Genomic DNA, 26,616 nt, shown 5'->3' with positions numbered 1-26,616 from the left:
TCATTTGATACCTCACATGACTATATTTGGTGAAAAAAAAATTTACATCCCCCTTTTACATGTATGGGGACCCCCCTCCTAAATCTCAACGTAGGAGGGTATAATTCACTGCATGTCTGGGTGTCCGCAGGTCCCACCTTCAAACCAAATTTCTTGTCAATCGGTACAGCCGTTTCTGAGAAAAGTGCCTGTGACAGACAGACAACAAACAAAAACCTTAAACCTTAAAAAGTATGGCTATAATCTTACCTTTGGGGTTTTTAGAGTTTGGTTTCTCTGGCGCCACCTAACATGATTAGTAGTATCTTATGGGCCCGACAGCTTCATTTAGGCGATTTTAAATATTGCAGTTTTCCCAACGGATCTGATCCTAGGGTCAACTCTTGCCGCTACGCAACATATTATATCGTAAACACCCAAATCTTCCTGGGGACCGTGCTGTAAAAGAACTGAAGAGTCCTTAGGGACCACTCTGCAGACCGTAAACCTAAGTAAGCAAATGTCAGTCTTCTTCTACGATAATTTTATATTTGACAAAATCTTCGCGAATTTGTATAAATAATTTACATATGCACATGTAAACCAAAATCGTTTACCTCCATTCTGCAAGGACTCAAGTTCACAGAGCAGATAGGATGGGATTTTTCTTCAAACATTTTCCTTTGCGAGTAAAATCGATGATGAAATACGCAAATTTCGGGACAAACACAATAACATATCATTTAAGCTAAAAAATAAGGACAAAAACTTATTTCTAAGTTGTCAGTCTTTTTTCTAGTTTCATTTTTCACTACTTGGGATTTTTTTAAGGAATTTTATTTTGCTAATTTACAATGCCCGCCCTCGGGAATGTGTGATTTTCGAATTTCATTTGTTGTGTGTTATGGCATGCACAATCTGAAAAGAGAACGATCCGATTAGTAGGAGAAAAGGATGTTCTGGTAGCTCTATCTGGATACTTACTTCCAGAACCATCCATAAACATGCCAGGCGGCTGATAGCTCATTTTCTGAATTGTGGTGCACTCCACGGGCGCTGTAGGTGGTTGGTACGATCCTCTTGTGGCCCACGGCGTCGGTTCCCGTTTAGGTGGACAAACTGGCATGTAGCTCAAACTGAAGGTGGTGTCGTGTTCCATGGGAGCATCCGATTTGCACGTTTGACTTATGGGACGAATAGGCTGAGCTCTCTCTGCGTTACAATGGGGCATGTAAGACATTTTGTAAACTGTATCCTTCTCCAAGCCATCGCGGGAGACTATCATGTTGTTTACAGGGAGGAAGGGAGATTGCTTGCAACTGGGCTTCGGAACGTAGTCATGCTTATGTGTGGTCTCGGTGGCCATTGGACCGTCACTTCGTAACCTGCTTGGGGCCGGAATAATTGGACTTGGTGGGGATGCACCGCAGTGACCCATGTAAGATAGTTTGTAGACAGTGTCCTTTTCAACTGGAGCATCTGCTCGTTGAATGTTTGGTTCAGGCCGAATAGCATCTGGTCGTTCGGCAGTTGAGGGCATGTAACTTGCTCTGTAGACTGTGCAATTTGAAGGAGCTCCATCGAAAAGTTTCAAACACGAAATAGGATATTGCGGTTCAGCCTTTTGCGTGCTACAGTTTCCTAAGTAGCTGAGCTTGTAAATGGTGTCCTTTTCAATCGGAGCACATGGATTTGAATGACTAGTTTTTCTAGCCCAAGGGTAGTCTTCCTTAGCAGGTGGGCATACCGGTTGGTAGCTCAACTTGTAGACAGTATCCTTTTCGGCAGGAAGTGAGGGTTTTTCGTATTCATCGTGAGGTCTTATAGCTTTGGGTGGCGGATTTGAACAGAGGTCGATCGGCATGTATGACAAACGAAAGGTCGTGTTTTTCTCAAGCGGTCCACAAGTTTTTAGCATACTATCGTGTGGAAGAATCGGTGCAACACGCATAGTGGGCTTAGGAACAAAGTCATGTTTGTGTGTAGTTTCAGTGAGCATCATTCCTTGCCCCAACATACTCCTACTCATTGGGATTATGGGTGCTGGCGGCTTTACTCCGCAATGTCCCATGTAAGAAAGTGCCATTACAGTTTTGTCTTCTAGCTTGCCGGTGGACCTTTCAATGTTATCACTTCGCCTAAAGGGTCCTAGACGAGCTTGTTGCATTGCACAAGTGTCGATGGGGTAGTAAGATTTGCGATATATTGTTTCAGACTCCATGGGTTCCGTGGGTTTACAGTAGGTATTCACGGGCTTGAAACTGACCGCTCTGGGTGGTTGAATATAGGAAATGTTACCTTGTCCACAAGAATCGCGACCAAAACAGCATTGACCACCATCAATGGATGGTGAAGCTGGTGCTGGGGGTTCAGCTAAGCATTGCTCCGGCACTGATGCTGAAGCTGCTGGCGGGGCACACATCGGTGGTGGGCATGGGTCTTCACAAGGTTCTGTTGGCCTGAAATACAGATATTAGATAAATTTTACTACCTATCCATACCATAAAGTTTTTTCCTTTAATTCCTCCTCTTTCCTCCGTCTCCTCGTGATCAAAATTCAGAGTAACTTACATATCACACATTTTGAATTCCTAAAGCTACTTTTGCCGTTGGTGCTTGAAGGAAGATTTCTCCAATTTCTAGATTGCGTACTTAATATGGAATTTGGCTTCCACGAGAGACGAAAAATTGCACAGATTACAGAGGAGCAATCATTAAAAAAACAGATAAACAAAAATATTTCAAAGTTACTAAATTTCGATTGTAACTTTTGTAATTTTTTTATTTTCAATTACACACACACATTCCGCACATAATACAATTGGAAAACGAATAGTTTCACGAATGTCCTATAATTATTATTGGAAATAATCAACGTATTTCACCGAGCTTGCCTGGATTTGGACATGCTTCTATTACCTACAGTAGACCACATTGAAGTTGAAAAGTGAAGGTGAGGTGGGCACAATATAAGGGTTCTACAGAAAAAATGCATATATGCGGCAGTCCTAGTTTAAGAGAATTTCCCAAATCATATTAGGATCCGCAGGATCTCTGTTGAGAGACGAAAACTGTCTGTCTATCAGTGAAAATGTTATATAATCACAGCTTTGTTGATGCTGAACAACCAGATAATAGATGAAAAAATTCTGGGTAGAGGTAGCTCATTGCGCGCTTCTATTCTGGGAGTATGTGGTTGTGGTTGCTACGCCGTTGCTAAGGCAGAGATCTTCCTTGGATAATGGGTGGTCAACTTTTTTGAGAAACTACCAAATTTCACTAAAAAATAGGCCAATGCACCAACTCTCTTCCCAAACTCTCCATCATGCGTACAACAAAATGAAAAAAAAGTCAGATACATCAACTGATTTCGGGAACCCGGGTCAGATCCTGGTTTTGGTCATGGACGGATGTGTCCGATTTTGCTGTTGCTGTAAAAGTGTGACTAGCTTAATACGATTTATCTATGAAAAGTCCGTAGAATTTTGGGAATGTAAGGATACCTCCTAAAGTAAGAAGCTCTTGATTTCCTAGTTATTTTTTTCTTAAGTCTTAGAAAGGCCTGCAGATGATAGTTTAGTATTGGAACGTTAGGAACTTCACTTTATTATTAGCATAGCAGCTTAGGACCAACAAGCACAAGTAAAGCGGAGGTTTGGAGCAAATATACTACTGTATTGTTTTCAGTAAAACAAAAAGAAATTACTGAGATCAGGGAAAGAGATAAATCAATTATAGGTGGAGTTACTCCACCCTTCTAAATTCTACCTGATCACTCTTGGTGACAGGTCCCGTGACAGGCCAGTCTTTGGGCCTATTCATTTTTCTTTTCTTCCAAGCTTTAGGTCTCTTCTCCCCTTCTCTATCCTCGCCACCAACTCCTCCCTCTTTGTAAAGGGAAGTAAATATAGAATCTTTTTCTTAGTAGCATTTTCATTGTTAGAGCAAATACCTCTAGTCTTCGGCAACCACCTATTTTACTCAACATTTAATAGGAGAATGACCATTATTGTCGACACAAATAATGCAAATCCTGCACTTACCATAAGGGTGAATACTTCTAGCATTTGTCAAGTTCTTGGCGCTCTTCTCTTATTTACATGTTCTTAATGTTAGGGCTAGATAGGTTAAAATCATCGAGGGGAATGGGATATTAGACCTTCCGACTAATCTAATAATAGAAAAGAGATTCTTGGCAGTAATTGCGCTTTTTAAATCCTGATTTCAGGTTTTGACTAGATGCTGATAGATGAGGAATTTTAATCCCAGCAAGAGAATCTTTTAATTGCGTTTAACACAAGATATATCTTTTATTGATATGTCCTGTGACAGGGCGACCAAGAAAACGCATTCCATATCTTTAAAAAAGTGATCTAAGTCGACCCGGCCAGGCCCTGGTCCTGCCGAGAAATGATCAAGGTTTCTTGGCATATCGGGACGTAAGCAAATCAATCCGAGCAAAACTGCACACTAAATAGTGTCACCCACACTGGAAAGGCAGAGTTCTCGCAAGGACTTTCCGAAAAGACGCATTGAGATTTTGCTCAACAAGAAACTTGATGGTATAGTGTCAAAAGCTGCGCCATAGAACGCGAACGCCGTATAAATGGCTATATAAACTTCCTTTTTTTCATAATTCGTGAATTCAATATCGTGTGAGCATTGCCATATCTGTGGCGGCATTAATCGGGGTTCATCGCGTTCATCGACCGAGATATTTGGCTTTGGAATGACGATGTCAAACGATGAAGATCCGTGAGAAAAATGCCTCTACCAGAAGTTTCTCGTCGATAAAACAGTGGCCAATCGGCAAATTTACAATAATCTGGGAATCGGGAAGCAAAGAAAGCGATTGATGTTAGCCTAGCGGTCCATTACAAAGATTTTTACGAAAAAATAAACACTCGGGACGGCGAAAGATATCTAAATCGGGTTGTCAAAAATCGACACCAACCACATAGGATATCGAACACTTCGGTTGTGTTAATAACAAGAATGGTACTTTGTTTACAAATCGATGAGGGATGATGGACACATGGTGGGAATATTTTGAGCACACTTGAAAAAAAAGTTACTCGTCCTCCTCTTTAACAAACACTATCGACATTTAGAGCAATTCCACCTGTAAGCATAGAAACCTGATGACATTACAGCAGAGCTCTGGAAAGCGAAAAGCTGAGACCTAAAACACAAATTATGGAAAATTCAAAGGGTGGCAGGTATCTAAAAAGCTGCCTCGTGCCTCTGTCGGTCCTCAAGGAAGCGCTTTCTCGTCACTTCTCTTTGTTCTTGCTACAGACATTCATGTGTCATTCTGGACATCCAATGTCTAGGCTCTATGAGATGATGTTTTCATAGCGTCTCATAACGAAGTTGATCTAGAGCAATCCAGTACAGTCTGAGATTGAATCTAAATAAAACAAAATTTTTGACATTCTACCCTAATGAAACAGGCGCTATCACTGTGGATGCCCGTGCCCTGTCTAGAACTAAACGATTTAAATATCGCGGAGCAATGCTATCAACCAATGGTGAACTGTGTTATGTGTTAGTGCAATAAATGAAGTGCGGTTGAACGATGCATCAACGAACGTTTCAAATTCAAAATTGACCGTAATTTCGTTCACCCAGTCGTTTTCTATGTTTTTGAGTGCTGGGTGACTATAAGAGGCGATGAACGGTGCCCGCGATAATGGAGACAAAAATGTTGCGTACGGTCAGTGAGGTAGCATGAAATGATTATGGAAAAATTGTGAGACTCACAAAATTGGACTGAACAAGGTGAACGAGGTGGATGGGAGATTACCAAAAGGCGGGCCAAAACAACGATGGCTTGATCCAAATCAGGCCTATGACCGACCAAAATGGCGCAACTGATAAATATTCGATCCGACCTTGCTTCTAAACTGCACAAAGCTAAAGAAGAGGAAGGACTATGCCTGGCTATAAGCAGCCTTCCAAATGCTTGCTAGAGTCATGATGTAAGTAGTATATTGCAGATACTTCTTAAAACTGGCAGGTTAGGTGGTGATTATGAGATTTCCAATTTTCATACGAGCATAATTTGTCCTACTGCGCTTTATCACCGTTTTTCCTTTCTTCGCAAGTACGGATCTCTTTTACCGAGCCAGGAGTGTAACTAAATATAATCGACGTGCTTTGTAACTACAACCAGTGGTACGTCAGCCCATTACTGCGACTTCCCTCATGACTGTAAGACTAAGTACATTACAGTACATGACTTTTTACAATATTGGGTCCAGTACAGAATCCTAGGGGACAACAACAGAGACAATGTACTTGGGATCGTCATCTCTGTCTTGCCATAGCGCTCTTTCTTATCTATCCGTCTATCTCAACTTACAAATAAATCCGACTGAATTAGTTGCCGTGGGCGAGTCAATATGGGTGAGGATGATCCAGACCGCAAGATAGAATAAAAAGACGTGGCTGTCTTTGCCAGATAGAGCGATGGGGTATGCAGGCCAAAAAGTTTTTAGGGATATCGAATTGGTCGATCTCAACGCAAAACCAGGATGTCTGTAGTTGCTTACTGAGGGAGTCCTAGACGGATCGTTGCTTTATTCATTATTGATCAGACCGAACATTGCCGCTTGTACAAACTTTCGCAAAAGTATTTCAAGGACAATCTCCAGTGAGGTCTAATCTCTCAGACGTGAGCCTTTCTGACGGCTTCTTCCATCGGTATCCTTATTGTTGGCATTTGAGTACACTCATATACTTTTGTGCGAATGAGAATACAGTCATATTCCCCTCAACAGCATGAATTGCTCTTTCAAAGCAGTGGAGACTTCTCCCTGAGGCGTTACTTTGTCTAAATTACTGCACTGCATGCAAATGTAATCTTTTTCCAATCTCTCCAGGCGAAATTTTAACTTGGTTGCAGAAGCTATCAGCTGTCCCCCCATTGGACCTTCTCAGTTCGAATATGAGGTCCTCTGAGTTATTCGGATCTTGTGGCATTTCCCATTACATCCATTAGGTTGCGATTAGCTTTGATTTTTTTTCATAATATTCGCCTACGAAGGGATGTTCTTGTTGGAAATTACAATCGCCTCTAGAAAATTCCCATTTCTCCTTCCTTTTCCTGTATCTATTGCTTTTGATTAGGGTCCAGTGACGGGAGCTTTTTTCCTTCGCTAGCGGACCTTTGTCCTTCGGACACTAGATTTCCACCTTCTAGGTCTTTAATTCAGCTTTTAGAAATAGTCAACACGGTTTTCTTCTTTTAGGGTCTAGCTACCCCACTAGATGATTCCTCTGGGTATTTCAGTAATAAAAACACGTCGCTCTTCCTTGTAAAGTGGGACACGTAAAGGGTATCTTCCGCTTAAATTATAGCGATGGAGGTGTATTCTGCATGCATACGAGCAAGAAAGTTTTGTCGCCAGTTTTGGAGACCAGGCACCCAATCAGAGAAATCCTTCTTTATATCAAAGGTCCCGACCTCCGTAAGTCAACTCTGGTCAACATCAGTATCTTATAGTGCTCTTTCTGCGGTCCCAACGAAACCTTCGTGAAATTTGACGAGGTAGAATTACGGGGAAATGAACAACAAAAAAAAAATAGTAAATACAGCCTGGAGAGGGTTGGCCACTTTTGTATATCTGTGGAGTAAGTTTTCGAAGGACGTATAGGAATTACATGAAATTAAAAGGAGAATACAGCTTGGAAATGAATCATATTATTCCTCTCCATTATACGGGCGAAACGCATGCATAGGAAGGTGAAGTTCAGTTCAGTTATTAGGCCTGTGTTATGTTCTTATGATTGGTTTTTAGAATATGTGTATGTTTTAGGCAACAGTATTGAGGATCACCAGAATACTCGCTTTCTTCAACTAGCTGGGCATTCTGGGCCTAAGCGAAAAGCGATTTTGAGACTCTGGAAAGCCAAGTGGTAGCAAACGTGAATCCGGTGTCCAATTGTTATTGACGGCTACCGTAGGGCGCGCTCTCTTGACCTATGTGCCAGTTTCTGACAGGATTTTGACTTTAAAATTCCGGTCCAAGTTAAGGAGCACATAGTGCTATGTACCAACGGAGACTTCCGATATAGTGGAGATACTTTCTATTAGCAATTATACGCAGACTGCCTAAAGGTGACATTTTGATAGTTTTAAGACGAGATGGTCTCCAAGAAGAGTTATTCATCGTTGCTCCTGTAGTTGCTGTAGATTTACTATTTCTACTTATATGGAAATCCTGAAATTCGAAACCTTCCCAAGTAAGTAGAAAAAAGGGATGATGATGAGCCACTTATGATGACGCAAAAGGTTGTGTTTTGCATTTCAGAGGAATTCAGGTTTCAAAACGGAGTCCGCCAAGGTTATACTTTATCACAGATATTATTTTTTCTTGTAGACGTGAAGGAGTTCAATAATATAATATCTTCCCTCAAACAATAATAATATAATATCTTTCCTCAAACACCTCAACTGCGTTGAGGACATCTGTTTGTCTCCTCACCGAATGGTGTACCTTGACCAAATGGCTCAAGATTTGGAAGAGTTGAACTGAAGATAAATACCAACAAAACCAAGGTTTTCAGTTTGACCGATCATCGCACTCTTCCTATCAGTATTAATGGGCAGAGCATCGAAGATGTTAATCAGTTTGTATATCTAGGAAGTGTCGCTTCTGCCACCGGTGACGCCGAACTGAATGTCGCTCGCCGCATTAACAGCGCTAGTTCCGCTTTCCCTGCCTTGTCTAAAATCTGAAAATACAGTTATCTCAACATCAATATCAGGTTGAGATTTTGCTGTGGTAATGTTCTTTTTGTGTTGCTATGCGTATGGAAGTAACAGATGAAAGTGTTACTTAAAATTTACAAGCAACAATTAAGGAGGGCTACGCCATGAAGCAAAACCCACTCTCCAAAGATGTCCGACGAGTGGGTCGTCCCAGGCGTACTTGGTGTAGAAGTCCTGGGGGAGTTGAAGTGCATTTCAGAGAACCGTGTACTAAGAAGTGAGTGAAAAGCAATCATATTAAAAAGAAGGTGTTGCGAAAAGCCTTTGACCACATTCAACGAATGGGTGACTTGGGATCCCCCTGGAAGCATTTAAAGGGAAAATCGATTGTTCCAGGCCGATTGCGTAGAGAGAAAACGAGTACTTAGTCAACGTCGATAGTGTTTTATTTTTAAGTATAGGGAACTGGAGGATGTGGTCATTGAATGCAGAGGACTGAAGCTAATGTATTCGGGTAGCCAAAGCTCGAAATGGGCTATAGCGCTACGGAGAAGAAGAAAAATTGATCCATTGCCTTACTGCTTCGGTGTTTTATCTCCAAACTGGGAATACAGAAACGTCAACATCAAGGTGAGTTTGTTCTGGGCTTATGTTCTTTGGTGCGTTACTATATGGAGTAGTACCATTTTTACTGGTAACTCCAAGTTTATTTCGGCCGCATCAATGGAGCACTCTGGTTCGACGCAATCTCCAACGAAGAACTTCTTCGGTCCATGGGCCAGATACTTGTGAACGTGTTGATCAGAAGGCAGCAGTGGCAGTGGGTAGGTCATACATTAAGAACATTGCTGGCTATGCCGTGTAATGAAATACACTATCCCATGGTGGCCCGAGTGAACCGCCCTGGGAGCACGTGGCGCAGAATAGTTGAGGAGAAATGCAAGCTTGTCGGGAAAACCTGGAGGGAGCTGAAGCACATCTCAGTAACTCAGAAACAATGACGATGTGGTGAAAACGCTATGTTCCATTTGGGAGACATCAAAACCAAATCAAACCAAACGACCTATACTTTAAAAGTCACCTTGGAAGACGCTGCATTTCGTCTACTAATACGTCTCGCGTTTGTTAACAATGAAGCATTCACTTGAAAAGGGTTCTAACGTGAACTCAATTCTCATGATTGAATAAAATGTTATTGTCCGATATTCGGCAAAATATGGTGAAACTACCTAAGACAAGCTTGATTTGGGTATAAGTTGGATTACCGAAAGGTTGCTCTGTAATCTCGTCATTTTACATGGTTTAACTTGCCACCAAACTGAATCACAAAATTGTTAACGAAAATGTATTTGTTGCAGTTACCAGCAAAATAACGAATTTATTAAGTTGTTATGCTCCTTTCTACTGTAACAAGGACTGCTACTGGCTGGAGCACAAGTTGAACTCTCTACACTCCTTCAAAACGGTAGACTTTCACTATCGTTTAAGAATGAACCACTGAAAATATATGGTAGTATGAATGAAGCTGCACCACTTTTATCCTCACTTGAATTCGTACTACACAATGCTTTATTTCTAACCACCGCCGATCCTTCAATCCTTGCTTAAGCTTCGGATGGTTCGAAGCAAACTGAACTGCCTGCAAGCCGTCATTTATTTATTTATTTACTACTCCCAATCCTCGTAATCGATATGCCTGTACAATATCCTTGCATACCCTTCCACGTCCACGGATATGTGCTAAACAGGTAACGTGGTCGTGCAAAAATACTCATATAATTGTCCTTTCACTTTCACTTGGGCGTCAGGACTCTTCCCAGCCCGTACACAGACGCCAAAAGACTCTTGGAGCGTGCACGTTGTTTTCTATGAGCATGCAAATATGGCCTTATTCCTTATTCAGTATCAGATGACCTACTTATTGAAATTTTATGGACGGTTATGTAATACCAACGATAAGACGGGGTTTAATTGTATCCCCTTAACTGGTGTGAAAGCTTATCGCGACTCTTAATCGAATTAATTTAGAAATTACGGAGCAAATCACTACATGATTTTTGAATGGGGGAGAGTCCTTGTGAGGAAGGACCTTGTAGGAAGTGCTAATAGGCGGCGAAGGTTAATCGTATAGAAAGCAGGTGTGGTGAGGTAAATTGTAAATCGGTGCCATGTAGACTATTGTTTTTAGTAATTGAAAAAATAATTTATTTAGGCCATCGTTCTTTAATGACTTCTCGGATACGTTCCCCCACAACTAAAGAAGTGTTGTCTGGATTGTGATTGCGAGCACGGTGAAGCACGTAATATTTCTGAAACCGTAGAAGTTGCACTAGAAACTTGAGTGCACGTTCAAAGGGTGCAACAGACATTTTTGAAGTAGGAAATATGCAGTTGTGCACTTACTGATTTAATTGTCGGCCTATTTGTATAACTCTGCTTCAGAACAATTTCAATTTTCAGAGACACAAGTACTTGGTACTTCGCTATTTCTATGCGGCAGGTGGTTGCATGGTCATGTGCATAAATGGATTAATTTTGATCGGTTTTACTCTACCAATTCAACTGGTATCAATTCGTCGGATGTGGAATATTCGATGATGCGGAATATAGATCTTTTGCAGCCAACCTATCTCTCATTGGGGTTGATACGTGTATCTCCAGAAGCTAACCCCCGTCTACCAAGGCCGTTAGTGGGTGGTGATAGCCACATCCTGTACGAGGTAACCCTATTAACTATTAACAAAATGCTACGGATCTAAACTAAGGAGTCAAGAAACACCTACCCCAATCCGGGGAGTTGTGCCAACCATAACTGACTGTGTCCGAACGGAGTTTCAAAAAAAAAATAATAAAAAATAAAAAAAAAAAAAACAACAAACAAAAGGGCCCCATACCGCACACAAACTGGTCTATCAGGCGGCATATCCCCACAATACTGAGAAGCAGGTGAGTACACCACAGGGATAAAGAGAAAGGGAAATAAAGCAGTGGTGCCAAGCTCAATATCAATTAAGGTTCTTGATCAAAAGGCAGAGACTAGCAAAAGTACGTATGGGGTCTGTATATCAGACGTCAGGAAGCAGACAGGCCTCGGTACGTAGGTGCTAAATGATCTCCGCGTTGTTTGAAGTAAAGCCTAACCAGAATAGGTACTTCTCAAGGTACTTCAACAACACAATCAAAGAAGAGAGGAGCAACGGAAATAAGCCCAAAAATGGAAATGTTCCCAAGAAAACCTGAATTCGAGCGCAAGAGGGAATAAATCCCAGGTAGGTCCGGGGTGAAAGTAAAAGTCAGAAGGCCCGCTATGTTAGTTCGGTTAAGGGCTTTCGACTGACTATACTGCCGAAATTATTTTACTCGCTAGTACGAAGCTAGTGTTCACCGGCATACGCTTTAGACTAGATCTTATACTGGTAGACTGCGCGATGGAGGGCATGGCGAATGGTTTAGGACCATAGTCCCTAAATTTTCGAGTTGAAATGGAGCAGAACTGTTGACATGTTTTGGGGGTAATGTACGGGAGGCGCACATGGTACAGTCTACCTTCCTAAAGGCGCAGCGATTAAGACGGAGAATCTTAATAACTCAGAATAAAGATCCTCACATTCTGTTGTAGACAAGTTTTGGAAGCAAGGCGAAGGTCAAATGTAACGTCCTGAAAATTGGGGTAGTTAGAAGACTTCTGGAGGCGATTAAACGCCGTAAATGCCTCACCAGCTAAGATTTGGCAACATTCTTATGCACATGCACAGGGACAAACCGAGAAAAGATACTTCGGAGGACATATCGGGTGGAAAGCCAACTGAGATTCTCGAAGGAATCTCGGAAGCCATACAGGCCGAAAGGGTAGGATTGAGCAGGGAAGTGGACCCGTTGCCACTGAGAAGGTAAACCTGGACGACCTAAATCTGGATCTTCCAGAACTTAAGATGTACGGAAACACACAAGGAAGTACCAGGAGGATGATAGTCCGATAATTTAGAAGAACTCTAAGCATTAACGGAGGCAAAGGCCTGCACTAAGGTAGCCCAGATAAACCTCCATGATGCAAACATTGCATCTGCAGTAAATGCAATGGCAATTTTTAAAGACAACATTTGAATAGTGTTGACTCAAGGGCAGATTCAAGATCCGCAAGGAGGAAGTTTGCAGGTAATTTGGGATTCCTCTTGAAATAAAACAAGAATTTGCATCATTCTTAAACGCGATTTAAAAGATATGTGTATGTATATATGTATGTTTTTCAGAGTACCTGACTGGAGACCTCGTCGCTATTCAAGTTTTATTGGAAGTCGGGAGAAGAACTTGGAAGGCAATCATGGCATCGGGATACTTCCCAAGAGACGTCACCGGGATCCCACCGAAATTAGTTGTTAGACCGGTGAAGTTTTGCGAGAGGAAGGCACTACCACTTCTTCTCGGTTGCGATGCTAATGCCCATCATGTGATCTGGGGAAGCAGCGACACCAATCAAAGAGATGAATCCGTTCTTGACTTTAGCAATAGGCTGAAAATATCCAATATAGGGAACATGCAAACATTGGTGACCCGGATGAAAGGGCTGGTCAAGAATTAGAAGGTGTCAGATGAGTTCTTTATGCATCTATAAGGTAGAAGAGATATGTAGTAAGGAATTCTAGGAGAACTGAGGCCAGCTGTTCGGATAAGGCAATCATGTCATCAAGGGATATACTCTGTTGGAACAGGAACCTAGCCAGAGTGAGAACAAAGGTCAGACAACTCTCTAACCGGCCGAAACGAACCAGGGACTGGCCAAGGTACAAAAACGCACTGGTATGATAACGTGATAAGGGAAGCGAAGCAAAACAGCTTCAAGGAATCCTGTGAAGAAATTGAACAAATAAAGAAGCTACACAAAACAATAGAGCAATATCTTCTACCTGTCTGAAGAAAAAAGATTTACAGAAAATGAGGAGGACAGGGTACATTTCTTTCTCAGAACTCATTTCTCTGGGCCTTATCCTACAGTGGAAGCACTAACATCCCAATAAAATACAGAAGGAGAAAGGAGGCAAACCGGAAGCTAGGAAAAGAGGTATAATCGAAAGCTGGATTTAACCTTTAAACCACTGAAATCACCTAAGGTGGATGTCATTTTCCCAGCACTAATTCAAAGTCCCTGGGAATCATCTTAGGATTTCTTATAAGGGTGGTAAACACCAAAGGCAGGTAAAAAGGCTTTTTTTCACCCTAAATATTTCAGACCAATTTGTCTGACATCTGTTGTCACAACTATATAAGAACTAAGTTTCTATCGGGTAATCCCCTACACCCTATATATCAACACGCTTACTGGGCAGAACGGTTACCCGAAACTATAATTAAATTATCCACGGTTTCAAACTTGTATTCTCCTATCTTTATTGTTTTCAGTTGACCAATGCTATTTGATATTGTTGTTTCTTTCATTTTTGGTACGATGTTCCCACCATGTGTTTCGTCTTGCCTTCATTTATATGTAGCCAAAGTATCGACCGCCGCCTGATCGATCTGAATAAAGGCGGTTTGTATATCTCGGTTTGTTCTTCCCATAATTCCAATATCGTTAGCATAGGTCAGTAGTTGGGTGGGTTTCAAGAGGATAGTGTCTGTGGCATTTACATCAGTATTACGGATCATTTTTTCCAAAGCCACGTTAATTCCCTTTTCTTAGACCATTGCCAGGAAACCGAATTCTTTCATGGCCGTGTACAGTTTTACTCTGACTATGCTATCAAATGCAGCTTTGATGTCTATAAAAAGATAGATTCAGTTTTCCATCGTTCGCCGCAGAGAGAAAATCTGATCTGTTGCTGATTTGTTTAGAATAGGGCGATGATGTTCTGGACGTATGGGGCCATCTGGCCTAGCAAGATAGCGGAGAATATCTTATAGATGGTACACGGTAACGTGATCTCTCTATAACTGCTGCACTGCGTGATATATCTCTTTTTATGTACGGGACAGATTACGCCTCTTTGTCAGTTATCAGGCATTGACTAGTTGTCCCAAACCGCTTTGGCAAATTTATCGCCTCCATATTTAACCAGTTCGGCTATAATTCCATCGGCTTCTGACGAATTATGATTCTTGAGTGACAAATTGTGTAGATTGTTTCCTCTATGGTTGACGGTGGTAGTATTCGTCCGTCGTCAGTTGGCGGCACATCCAACTAGCCAATATTCTACTTGTTGAGTTTCTGAGTTGAGCCTTTACCCCGTTCAGAAGCGGGATTGGGTTGTCTTGATCGGTTGCGTCATTTTGTCTGTTAAAAGCTTGATTTGGCTTCAATCGTGAGACTTTCAAATCACCATCCAGAGTATCATACCACCATTGCTTCGGCTGGCGTTTTGGTCGTTTCCCATTGAGTTAGAAATTCACATTGTCGTTAACGTGAAGCACGTCACAATACCATCGAAGACGCCTCTCTCGCAATTTTTCTTTGATCGGTGCAACCCCATATCGATCTCGGATATCATCAAAATACTGAACCCATCGCTCTAATATGTCCGTATAGTTGAGAATCACATTTCCCCTTTTTGTTTTGACGGGATGGGCATCGAGGTTTATATGGCTTCATCCTGCTGGCTTGTGCCCTTGGTTCGGTTGCTCTCTGTACTTTCTGAGTTCACAGACTCATTAGTTTTCCCAGGTTTCCTTTTTCCGTCACCTCTCCGCTTGATGCAGGTCGTGATAGGTCCTCTGCGCCTGCCTGCGTTCTATGAGATTGTTGCATTGCCCGGTATGCCACTCTTCCGTTTCGTTGCTAGCTTACATTCATCGTCGAAACAGTTGCTTCGATTTTTTTTTTTGCGATTGGCGCCAAATATGTTGGTTTCCATACCAATGATAAGGTTCTTCAGGTGGTTATGAAGATCATTTGTCGATACTTCGCCTCAAGGATCTCTGTCAGCTGGAGTTATTGCAGCATACATGCCCCCATTATAGGTATTACGATTGACTTTGTATGGATGACTTCAGTGTTCACTCTCACCTTATTGCGAGAGCGGATTCACCGGATTAACCACACTTATTTGAATCCGGAGGACCATTCCAAAGAGATTGTGATCCGAGGTTACATTGGTCCCCCTATAAGCATGTTTTGACGTTTATCAGGGTGAAGTGGCGGCGTTTGGTTAACACGTGAACAATTTGGTTGGAAGTGGTCTCGTCTGAGGCCCAAACCGCACAAACCAGGGACTTCTAAAGATCATTATAAGAGCCACTGTTAGTTGAATAATCAGCTGTCCGTTATCATTGTCAGCTTAAAGCAAGATATGCTAGACGACATATTGCCTGAATACGGGCTCCCTCCCCGTTCAGAGCGGGGTCGGCTCGTCGTGATTGGTACATCGCTGTTCAAATCTCGAAGTATAATGTTGATATCGTACCGAGTTTCTTCCGCTGCCTTGTAGAAAGTATCTCCTCTTTCTATGGCTTTGCAGTTTTCTCTGTAGGGGCGTGAACTTTAATGAGGTTTATATGTCGAAATTTGCCTCATAAGGGTTAGGTGTACAGCCGTTCATTTATGTTTTCAAAGCCGATAACAGCATTTTTTATTTGTTGGTTGACTAGGAACCTACCTACCCATGAGCATATGGTTTACTGGATGGTCGCTATAATATATTGTATAGTGGCACTTCTCTAGGAAACCGGTCCCTGTTCAGGAAGTTTCTTGTAACGCTGTGGCATCAGGGAGCGCACATTCCATGGTAAAATACGCAAATCGTTTGGCCGTTTTTGTTGTCGAGTCCGTCGTTGTAAAGACTCCTTTGTGGCTTCGTAACATGCAGTTTTTCGTGAAGGGTTACCAGCCCTACCCAACCTCCCAGACCCATCTTCATCCTTCTCCCTCTGCAATTTTTCATTTCCAGTGACGACCATGTGTAGGTGGAGGTAGCGTTTGGTAGAAGAGCTGTTGGTGTTGATTCAATGGGCATACCCACACCAAGTGGTTTCGAAACCACAATTTGGGAATGGCAGTTACTAATTAGCGATAGGCATAAACCAATTTTAACGATGTTTTTGGGATCAATACTTGACTAATTAGAGTTCAGTGAATATGGAACATCTGCAGAAAGACAGGCGCTGCCTATTCTACTAGCTCGGAAGCCCCTGAATTTGTTAATGAAAAGGCATTCAATTAATTGTAAACATAAATTTATTCTTAAGATATGAAAGACATAGATATTTCCCCTCGAAAACATCCGATTTGCCAGGATATTCCCATTACAGAGTCAATTTGAGCAATTCATTGCTGACAGCTTTGTTCAAAATCGCAAACCGAATAATTCCAAATGAGAAGCATAAAAAATATGACCAGAGAGCGGGGTAGGGAATAAATATAATATAAATAACACAAAAATCACATTAGTCGGTCTGGGTGTGCACAACCCGAATGTGTTTGATGAGCACCCGCTTGAACCGGAACTTTTTCTGGCATACTTCGCAGGTGAATGGTTTCTCGCCGGTATGGATGCGCATATGCTCGATCTGGTGCTTCCTACTCCAGAGTGGAATGTGGCAAGACTCGCACTGGTACTTCACCTTTCCGGTGTGCTCGAAAATGTGCACCGTCAACTGGCTCCTCCGTTTGAATTTCAATGGACAGTATTTGCATCGGAGCAGGCTATCTTCTTGGTGGCTTTCAATGGAATGCGTGATCAGTTCCGATTGCGACTCGAAGCGATGGAAGCAAACGCTACACTTGAAATCGTGAATTTTCATATGACGAAGTAAATCGCATTTGGTGGAAAACACTGCCGGGCATTGATTGCAGCGAAATGGAGACTCTTCGCCGTGCACGTCTTTGTTGTGCTTCATTTGTGTGAATTCGTCTTTGAATATTATGCCGCAGAGCCCGCAAATAGTCTGATGAGAATTTGAAATTATTTTTCTCTTTGCATTGTTTTTAGTCCGCTTAAATGTCTTTTGCGTTTCAGGGTCTAAATAGTCGAGGACCGACAACGGTGTGGATGGTTCCTGAGGAATTTCTTGAATGATGAATTCGCCACACGCGATAGCAACCCCGGGCCTAGTTTCTAGCTCTGCGTCGGGTGAGGTTTCAATCAATTCAGATGCAGCCGGGACGAGTTGGGGAGGACTCTCAATCGGTCCACCCGCAGACAACATCTGAAACTGTTCAGTGAGTATCGCATGAGATTGTTCGCACTTTAATTTGAACGCGTGAAAATGATAGGCCGCTGATAGACAATTTTCGCAGATCTTGTCGGGATACCAATCAGCGTCCACTATCTGAAAAGTAAATAAAGGGGGGAAATAAAGGATGAGACGGACTGGATGAGAGAAACTTACCTTTATACCCGTTGTCACTTCAAGCATTTCCGCGATCGAGACGTTGCCTGATTCCTCTGTTATTTCGTACACAGACGAGACAAGCTTTTCCGGAGTTAGGCACGCTCTGCAGACATCCACTGAATACATGACAAAACATTTACTGCGGCCCTACAAGCGCAACCACCTATGATTTCTTTTTCCCGGATTGCGAAGGTAGACTGTTTACAATCGTCCAACTAGCTTCATTGTCAGTGGGGCAAAAGTCATAAGAATGGAGTCTGTTCGGAAATCGTTTCATTCAATCGAGTAGCTCGGTTTTCCAGTGCAGAATTTCGATTTAAAAAGGAGCATATATTTAGTGGATAGCAAACCGCCTTGGGATTAAGAATTACACATGAAGAATATTTAAAGTAGCTAAAATCTACTCGAAACCAGACGAAACTTTGTAAATATAATCTCCTTCCCTCCCGCGACATCTTGCGTAAAATTCAAACCAGATTCCAGTCAAACGTCAACGGGGGTGGCAGTGGCCGTAAACAATTGTCAATATTTTTTGTGTTAGAAGTTTTCTAATAAGCTAGCCCTTGGTGTAGTGCTTTGTAGACCGGGATTTTCACATTGATCCCATTGACTCGAAGCGGAGCGATGAGTGTTCAAAATTTGTGCAGAACATGCCTTACGCCTAGTAAAAATATGCATCTGATTTTCGACGGCACCCAACAAGGTGATGCGACCAATGTCGTGGTGGAAGTTTTGCAGACATTCGTGAAATGCTCGGTAAGTAAAGATTGCAGACGGTTAACGAGAATTACTGATAATTGTTGGATTATTGCAAATCTGAAAAAGTGCGTTTTACGGTGGAAATATGTGGCAGTGGAAGCTTTTGTCTCACACAATGGAGTGATGGCTACTACGGGGCAATTAGGCCGGTTGTAAATTACCTTCTCGAAACTGCACAAAAGCACTCGAGATGGAGCGAAGTCTTATCAGCAAATGAATGCACGCAAATCAGAAGCAGATGTTTGTCAAATGCAAGTGGAAAAAGCGATTTGCCTAAAAATCGAGTTGGACTGCATTTTCCGGCATTATTTCTTGCGAGACGAGTGCACATGCTCCAATATTTCTCCAGCTTTTATGTGTTTTCTGGGAGGGGAATCTGCTGCCAGGGTCATCGTGTTTGTTGCTTGTGATCTTTGGGTTACGCCGTGTGGAAATTAATGTTTCACTCACTATGTCGCCAAAGACAAGTGGTCGGAAAACTGAACAAATTTTCTCAGTTGGGACTTTTGATGGCGCTGAAGAGGGAAGCTAACGTAAGAGTGAAGGCTCGCTTTGGGTAGTTGTTTAGAAAATCGCTCTTGTTTGCTAAATTAAATGGTTACCAAATATGTTATGCAGAATATGCTTTGAAAACTTCTATAAACATGTAGGGGTCGCCCGATCATTTGGATGACCTGCAAAACATTTGCAAAAATAAATTGAAATCGGGGACTCCGTACGGCCGGTTCATGAGCTGCAGGGCTTCTCCATAGTTCTCCCCTCCACTCAGGGCATGAAAGTCCTGGGGGATTAACGTGAGCATCTGCCGTGTAGGCATAACCCACGGTCTTCTTCGGACACGGATTGATTTTGGGACCACAATCAGAGCTCCGCCATGCAAACACAGCGGTCCTGGTTTATACTGAGTGCAGGCACAGCATTCATACCAGTGGATGCGAGGCCTATTTAACACCTCTGCCGCAACTAAGGGGTACGGCGCCCGAGTTGTACAGCGCCCGAGTTGTACAGCGCAACTCCACGCTTGAGCTCCGAGGAGCTCTGCCCGCGATGTAGGCATAACCACAACCACCATGAAACTCCCACTAGGGGGCCAACCGCAAATAACCGGGCCAAGAACACATCCTCCAGGAATTCTCCTGGAGCATATGCTCTCAGAGGGCCGTCCCGGTTGCCATGGTACCAGATAACCGGTGAGACTTCGTGGCCGAAGTCACTTTAGATGAGTTCCTTGCAGACTCGGATCGCCCTCCTCGAGTACGTGGGGACGCCTCCACTCAGGGCAGTGAAGCTCATGGTGTTTTACGTAGGCACCTGTCGTGAGACTTAAATCCTACGGTCCTCTTAAGGCACGGACCACAATCAGAGCCCCGCTGAGACAAGCAACAACGGTACCAGTCTATACCAAGTGCATGGCTTAGCATTCATACTGGTGGTTGCAAGAATTACCTAAATCTCTACCGAACTATGGAGTACGGCACCCGTGTTGAAACGCAACACCACGCCGAGGCCCGAAGGTCTCTTCTCGCTTGAGCATAACCACAACCACCATGAAACTCCCAGTAGGGGGGGGGGCCAACCGCAAATAACCGAGCTGTCCTCACATACAACAGGAGTTCACCCGAAGTATGTGAGTCCAGGGGCTTTCCCGGTTCCCATGGTACCAGTATACCCCTGCTAAGGTTTCGTGACCAATTTGCCACTTCAGATGAGTCCCCGTGCAGACTCGGGTCTGATCGCCCTGATTAGGCCTTTGGAGCATTCGCCTACTGAATCACGGCCGGCAAACCAAAGTGAGTACAGCGCCTCCCTGTGCCACCACTATGGAGGTTCTCCTCGGCCACTTGGTTTTGGTTTGGCTGACAGGGCTGCCGCCCCGTCTTCCTCACCGCCACCTCTGAGCACCCTCCCCTCAGGACAGATAAAAATCATGATTTTGTTTTATTCCTGAGAGATTTGTTTTGAGTAAATTAAATTTTTTGTAAACTGAAATAGGCTCTATTGGCAGCCAACAACCGTGCGCGGATTTCATCGTCGTAGCTGTTATCAGTTTTGATTTTCGACCATACATAGGAGAAATTATAAACGATCTCAAAGTTGTAGTCCCCTATCTTTATTCTTCCCGTTTGACCAGTGCGGCTGGGGCCAAGTGTGTTTCTGGCCGTATTTATGATAACGTTATTCAGGTGATTGTGAAGATCATTTATTGATGTCTCATCTGCAGGATCTCTGTTGACTGCGGTTATTGCGGCAACCATTTCCCTCTTATAGGTGTTGTGGATGGCTTCAGTGTTAACTCTCACCTGATTATCAGAAGAGATTCTGGGTGGTGTTGTTATTCGAGCTCGGAGCACCATGCCAACGAGATAGTGATCCGAGTCTATATTGGGCCCCCTATATGTTCTGACATTCATCAAGGCGTTCGATCAGCACGTGGTCAGTTTGGTTCAAAGTGGTCCGGTCTGGAGAAGCCCACGTTTGTTTGTGGGCCGCTTTCCGCGCATCCAGTCCGAGGCTCCTGTTGTGGTTTCGCAACAAGTTGTTTTCCGTGTAGGGTTGTCAGCCCTACCCAACCCCCAACCTGGAGGAGCAGTTGGAACAATTTGTTCTTTTTTTAGGCACGGGAGACTTCATCCTTCTCCGTCTGCAGCTTTTCGTTAAGAAATAGCTCCCAGCGGTCACTAAGTGGAGGTGAAGATAGGGTTTGGCAGTAGAGCTGTTGATGTTGGTTCAGCAGTCGTTTCCCAGGTTTTATGCTCCATCGTGTGGGTACCAATCTACGTTTCGCCCTGGGACCTATACTACCTTTTGACTATCAGTAAGTCACGAAACAATATTTCATCGTTCTCCTTGGCATTTCACGGGGGAAATTAATTTTGACAGTTTTATATTTTTATGAGTAACTGCCAGTTGCCGGGCTACTGAAGTTTCTTGGCTCGAGTTGTGACGTCACACAACATGCGACGGGCTTTTCAGTCTGTTTGAATTTGGTTGAAAAACTTGATGCTGATAATTTCAAACACGCAGTTTTTCTCGAAAACAGTCTTTGAGAGTTTTGTTATTGTAGATTTCAGGGCAGTTTATTCTGCTTCCTTTAGGTGTTCCCTAAAACGTGTTCCCCCCTTCCTTCTGGTTTATCCGATATATGCTTTCCTAAAATCTGATTAGGGAATTTCGTATATGACGGACTTGGCCATTTGGTCGATTGGATTTTTTGTCGATCCTAGAAGGGTTTTGAGTTGGTTGTTTCAGCTGCTGCAGACGACGTCTAAACCATGTCTCCCCAGTTTTCGTTTTAACGAAAAGGACTTTTTATTGAATTCCAAAGCTATTCTCTGTCTGGGTTGTTGATCCGGAGTCAGCTTGGTGAGCGCTTGCCGTTTGAGCGTCCCCTTCCGTTTGCTAATCAAGCTGCTAATAGTGTGGTCGATGTATCCTTTCAGTTTGGCAACCTCAAAAATGTGCTTCGTTTCTTTAATCAATCTTAAGAGTTAGCATCATATTTTCAAATTTTTATTAAAGTAAATGGAAACGGCTTTGGATTTTTTGCATTTATAGCTCGTAAGAGGCCTACCATCCCATCCTATTATTTTTCGCTTAAATATTTGATGTTTTGATGTATCGAGTTCTTCGTCAATTTGTAAAATTTCACTTTTTTTTCCTTCCAGATAACACCCACCGATAATGCTTCTCAATACATCTGTTCCGATTGTTTGAAAAAAATGTACGATACGTACGCGTTTATGTTACAATGCCGACAATCGGATACAGCATTCCGACAGCTGACCGAGTCTCAAGTATCCCTGAAAAGACTGAAAGATCCAATTGAATTTGTGGAGTATGTGATTGAGGATAAAGGAGTTGATATTAATATGACAAATGATGTGAACGGCCTGGAGAACGCGAATGAGGACGGGGTCGTTTACAACGGACATTACAGCAATGCTGAACCGCAATCTTTTGATCTAACGGCTGACAGTGATAAGGAAATACAATCGGGAGAGGAAGAAGTAGGCGATGAAATTTTGGAGTGTCCTGCGTGCTTGGATGCGTTTGGGATGATATCAGTGCTGCGGACCCACCTAATTGAAGTTCATACGATGGATAGCATGTGTATTATGTGTAATAATGGTAAGTGTTGCTGGGGCTTTTGTACGTACTTAAGTTTACAATGTTGTGCCTGGTGTGCTAGTTCCATCGATTATGCATACTACTTCATATTGTATTTTAATTTCGGGACAATCATTCATTTCATTCACCTTAATGCCATCACATTTTACAGAGCATTTTGAAGATATCTGGAATCACACGAAAATTCACGTGCCCAAGAAGCAAATTTGCACAAAATGTGGAAAGAAGTTTGTGAAAAAAAGATCTTTAGAAAAACACCAAGCTGCCATGTGTTCGAGTGGTGTCTTAATGTGTTGGATTTGCCGCATCAGATTTGAAAATTTGGAAGATTTGGACGAACACTTTGAACAAACACACAGACTACACTGTAATATTTGCTATAAATCGTTTTCCGTTCCGTGGAATATGGTTCGTCACAAGCGCATTCATTTGAAGCTTCATTCCTTCTGTTGCACAAGGTCTGGACGAAAATACAAACGGCAGAAAAATTTCAGCGGCCATTTGGCTGCACATTCTCGTTTGGTTGGTACCAAGCGATTAGGAACAGAGTTACCCAGCTTTGACGTGGGGGACTTCAGTACTGTGAGCAGCGTTACATATGATTCCGATGCCAAAATCTGTGCACAGTTATGTCCAATGACAGGCGAATGGAAAAGAACTTGCCACAAACAAGAGGGGGAAGTAATGTCTGACTCCACAGCTAAGGAAGCTAATGATGAGCATCGGGTTAATATTCTAGAATCTACCTTTGTGAATGACAACTCTGAGGGAGGTAATCCCCGGCGTACGATATGTTCAAGGCTAGTTTGCAGAAAATCTGGTGTGGCTTCTCACAAAATTATCCATACCGACGAACAACCATTTTCATGTTGCATTTGCAAAAAGCAATTCCGTCTGAAGGGGGGCCTAAAACAGCATATGATTTCGCATAGTCGCATCAAGCCTTACATATGCGGCATTTGCGGGCGCCGGTTCAAAAAAGGGGCCTACGTATTGAAACATATTCGAAGTAGACATTGTCATGCTGAGTATTTTCCATGTGGGCTATGTAAAATGGTACTGGTTGGTATAGAGAACTTATCGCGGCATTGGAGGTCGCATGCCTTTTCGTATAAGGATGTAAATGTTCATCTCAGGAAAGAAAATTATTCCAATGTATAATAAATTATTTCAATAGAAATTGTATGGTGTGCCAGGGTGTGTGTATCAATAAATGCGATTGGTGCCAAGTTGACTTTTTTCACCTTACATGATTCTATTTTATGTTCCTTGTTTTTCTAGGCTTTGGTTGACTGGATTTAATGATGTTTAACTAGATTTGTTTATTTCTCATCATAGCAGACTTTAACCTTTCTGTAACATTGTCACATTTTCAGAGTGTTTTGATGACATCTGGAAGCACACGAGGGTGCACGTACCTAGGAAGCATGCATGCAATGAGTGTGGAAAGAAATTCATTCGCGACGATACCCTGCAAAAGCACATTGAAATGCATTTAGATAAAAGGGAAAAGCTTACATGTGAGGTTTGTCATTTGTTGCTGGCCACTGAGGACGAACTGGAGGATCATTTTGCGAAAATTCACAAATATTGTCGAGTATGCTCAAAAACATTCGCTTCCCGCAAGAGTTTAAATCGACATAAGAAGATCCATCTTCGTTTGCGTGATTACGTGTGCAAAGTGTGTGGACGGAAATATAAAAAGAAAGAGTCCTACGACACTCATGTACTTATCCACCAAGATACTGATGAGAATATGTATCTACGTTTAACGGATTTAACGGAGGATCAACACACAGGCTTTGTTGGCCATGGAATGTACTACAATAATGAAAATAATGATTCAGATATGAAATACGATGGAGAAGAAGATGGACAAATGCCAATTGGCGAGGAATCAAGCAATGAAATGGATGCAATGGAATATTGGCAAGATGAACAGGATGAAATGCCTGCAACTCAGTTTGCAGGCGAAACGATTACGAACACTAAGCCATTACCCCTAAGATGCGATGTCTGTTCAAAAGCATTCCGTGATAAGCAATGCTTGAATGATCACAAGACGGTACACACTGGCGAGAGGCCGTTTGAATGCCAGCTTTGCGGAAAGAAATTCCGGGTTAAACGAAATTTGCGCCAACATGTGATTTCGCATAGTCGCGCTACTCCGTACGTATGTGGATTCTGTGGAGTGCGATTTAAAAAGCGTCATATCATCATTGGTCATATCATGCAAAAACATAGCGAGGCGCAGTCATTCCCGTGTGGACTATGTCCCGAGGTGCTTGCCGACACGACCGAGCTAACACGCCATTGGAGATATTCCCATATATTAACTTATACTGATGTCAACATTAGTGTGGGCTAAGAATGTTTAGGTTTTAATTGAATTTCGTCTGTTTACAGTGGTGTAAATAAGTGGATCTCATTTTCAAAGTGTGTCTGAGTGTATTCTAAATATGGTAAACACAAATAAATTATGATTTTTCAGTTGGTAAATGTGTTTGTTTTGTCGTCAAAGATTAGCAATATGCAAATTTCGAAATTTTACTGCTATAAAAACGAGAGCTCAGTTTTCATAGTCAGACCTGGTGCGGCGTAACAGCTGTACACATATACCCCGTTTATTTTCGGCCACACGAAGCCGCTGGCTATCTGGCTCCCAGTACATTGTATGGCTTGTCGACAGCATGTCCGTATCGCCGCTCCATCGTCGAATCTGTAACCCATACGCCACCGTGACGGTTTCTATACGGTTCACTAATGATGGCAATTTCCATCTCGGATTCGTGGGAGGTTTGCTTGAGTAAATCCTGAGCGACCCTGGAATAATTGAGGTTTATTTGAATAAACTTAATTTTTTCATTGAAGTTAGCGCTTTCCTAAATTCCGGGCATTTAGCACCTCCGGCAATATGCCGGTAATCTCCTCCTTCTTTGAATTTGAACTGTTCCATCAAAACAGTGCAAATTTCTCCTTTGGATGTCACTTCATCGAGATCCTTGCCCTGTATCATGACATTCTCCCCAAGTGAGTTCTTAACTTGAGTTCGGAAGTCATTTTTCTCAAGTAGGATTTTTTTCAGCTCAAACATGAGGTCACCTTTTTGGGTCCTTAGAATCTTGCTGACATTTCCGCCTAGATATTTTAGATCGGGTTCAGTTTGATCAATATCTCCGCGCAGGACAAATTTCGTCGCTGGAGATCACAATTGCTTCTGGACGAATTCGCACTTTTGCCTTTTTCTTCGCCTTTTTATTAATTACCTTGGTTCATCTATCGTTTTCATTTCCCTTAGATTTTGCCGATTCGATTGCCGGAGCTCGCACTTGGGGGACCTCCTTTCTTTTTTCGGTAACTTTAGTTCCGTTTTCCGGAACTATTTGTATGACCTTTTTCCTCCTAGGCACCTGTTGACCTCCCATAGGATCCACATCTTTTTTCCGCATACTCTTGTTTGGTGGTTGGTTGATTGCAATATGATTAGATGTCACTTGGGTCGTCTGTCACACCGTTGGGACAGCAGATTTTGACTTGTCCTTGGAATTTTGTTCCTGCTGCACCAAGTTGTTGTAGAACACTCTAATAGCTCTTACCATATTCTTTTATAGCTTGGTGCAGGTTATGCTTGTCCTTGATGAACTCGGACAGCTCAATTATTTTTGCACTAAGCTGTGTGAAGGGTAATTCCTCTGGATGAGTGCTCTGCCTTC

At 42.6% G+C, this 26,616-nt stretch overlaps 3 protein-coding genes across 5 annotated transcripts; 1 reads left to right on the top strand and 2 right to left on the bottom strand.

The window, feature by feature from the left end:
• Nucleotides 1-508: 508 nt before the first annotated feature.
• Nucleotides 509-10,294, bottom strand: LOC119660513 (stabilizer of axonemal microtubules 1). 2 transcript variants are annotated; one of them, XM_038069130.1, is made up of 4 exons: nt 10,254-10,294; nt 10,058-10,192; nt 964-2,438; nt 509-897 (listed from the first exon to the last, which is right to left on the bottom strand). In XM_038069130.1, the coding sequence occupies exons 3-4, from the start codon at nt 2,399-2,401 to the stop codon at nt 824-826; spliced, it is 1,512 nt and encodes a 503-aa protein (XP_037925058.1). In that variant the 5' UTR covers nt 2,402-2,438; nt 10,058-10,192; nt 10,254-10,294; the 3' UTR covers nt 509-823. The 2 variants fall into 2 exon arrangements, with proteins under 2 accessions (XP_037925058.1, XP_037925057.1); XM_038069129.1 differs by lacking the exons at nt 10,058-10,192; nt 10,254-10,294 and adding an exon at nt 2,551-2,869.
• A 6,547-nt stretch (nt 10,295-16,841) lies between these two features.
• On the bottom strand, nt 16,842-18,252 carry LOC119659595 (zinc finger protein 135-like). The gene is made up of 2 exons (XM_038067757.1): nt 18,014-18,252; nt 16,842-17,953 (listed from the first exon to the last, which is right to left on the bottom strand). The coding sequence occupies exons 1-2, from the start codon at nt 18,140-18,142 to the stop codon at nt 17,069-17,071; spliced, it is 1,014 nt and encodes a 337-aa protein (XP_037923685.1). The 5' UTR covers nt 18,143-18,252; the 3' UTR covers nt 16,842-17,068.
• A 122-nt stretch (nt 18,253-18,374) lies between these two features.
• On the top strand, nt 18,375-25,402 carry LOC119659594 (zinc finger protein 883-like). 2 transcript variants are annotated; one of them, XM_038067755.1, is made up of 3 exons: nt 18,375-18,772; nt 22,441-22,903; nt 23,055-24,270. In XM_038067755.1, the coding sequence occupies exons 1-3, from the start codon at nt 18,641-18,643 to the stop codon at nt 24,062-24,064; spliced, it is 1,605 nt and encodes a 534-aa protein (XP_037923683.1). In that variant the 5' UTR covers nt 18,375-18,640; the 3' UTR covers nt 24,065-24,270. The 2 variants fall into 2 exon arrangements, with proteins under 2 accessions (XP_037923683.1, XP_037923684.1); XM_038067756.1 differs by lacking the exon at nt 23,055-24,270 and adding an exon at nt 24,280-25,402 and having other exon boundaries at nt 18,487-18,772.
• The last annotated feature ends 1,214 nt before the right edge of the window (nt 25,403-26,616 follow it).

Source organism: Hermetia illucens, chromosome 6 (assembly GCF_905115235.1).
Source record: "Hermetia illucens chromosome 6, iHerIll2.2.curated.20191125, whole genome shotgun sequence".
Classification (NCBI taxonomy): Eukaryota; Metazoa; Arthropoda; class Insecta; order Diptera; family Stratiomyidae; genus Hermetia; species Hermetia illucens.
Note: the sequence above shows the minus strand (reverse complement) of the source record. Positions and strands in the feature narration are given on the sequence as shown.

Coding starts and splice junctions, on each gene's coding strand:
- LOC119660513 (XM_038069129.1), bottom strand. Junction 898..963: donor GTTTATGGATGGTTCTGGAA/GTAAGTATCCAG, acceptor TTCTCTTTTCAG/ATTGTGCATGCCATAACACA.
- LOC119659595 (XM_038067757.1), bottom strand. CDS start 18,142: ATGTATTCAGTGGATGTCTGCAGAGCGTGCCTAACTCCGGAAAAGCTT. Junction 17,954..18,013: donor AAGTGACAACGGGTATAAAG/GTAAGTTTCTCT, acceptor TTTACTTTTCAG/ATAGTGGACGCTGATTGGTA.
- LOC119659594 (XM_038067755.1), top strand. CDS start 18,641: ATGAGTGTTCAAAATTTGTGCAGAACATGCCTTACGCCTAGTAAAAAT. Junction 18,773..22,440: donor AGACATTCGTGAAATGCTCG/GTAAGTAAAGAT, acceptor TTTTCCTTCCAG/ATAACACCCACCGATAATGC. Junction 22,904..23,054: donor GTGTATTATGTGTAATAATG/GTAAGTGTTGCT, acceptor CACATTTTACAG/AGCATTTTGAAGATATCTGG.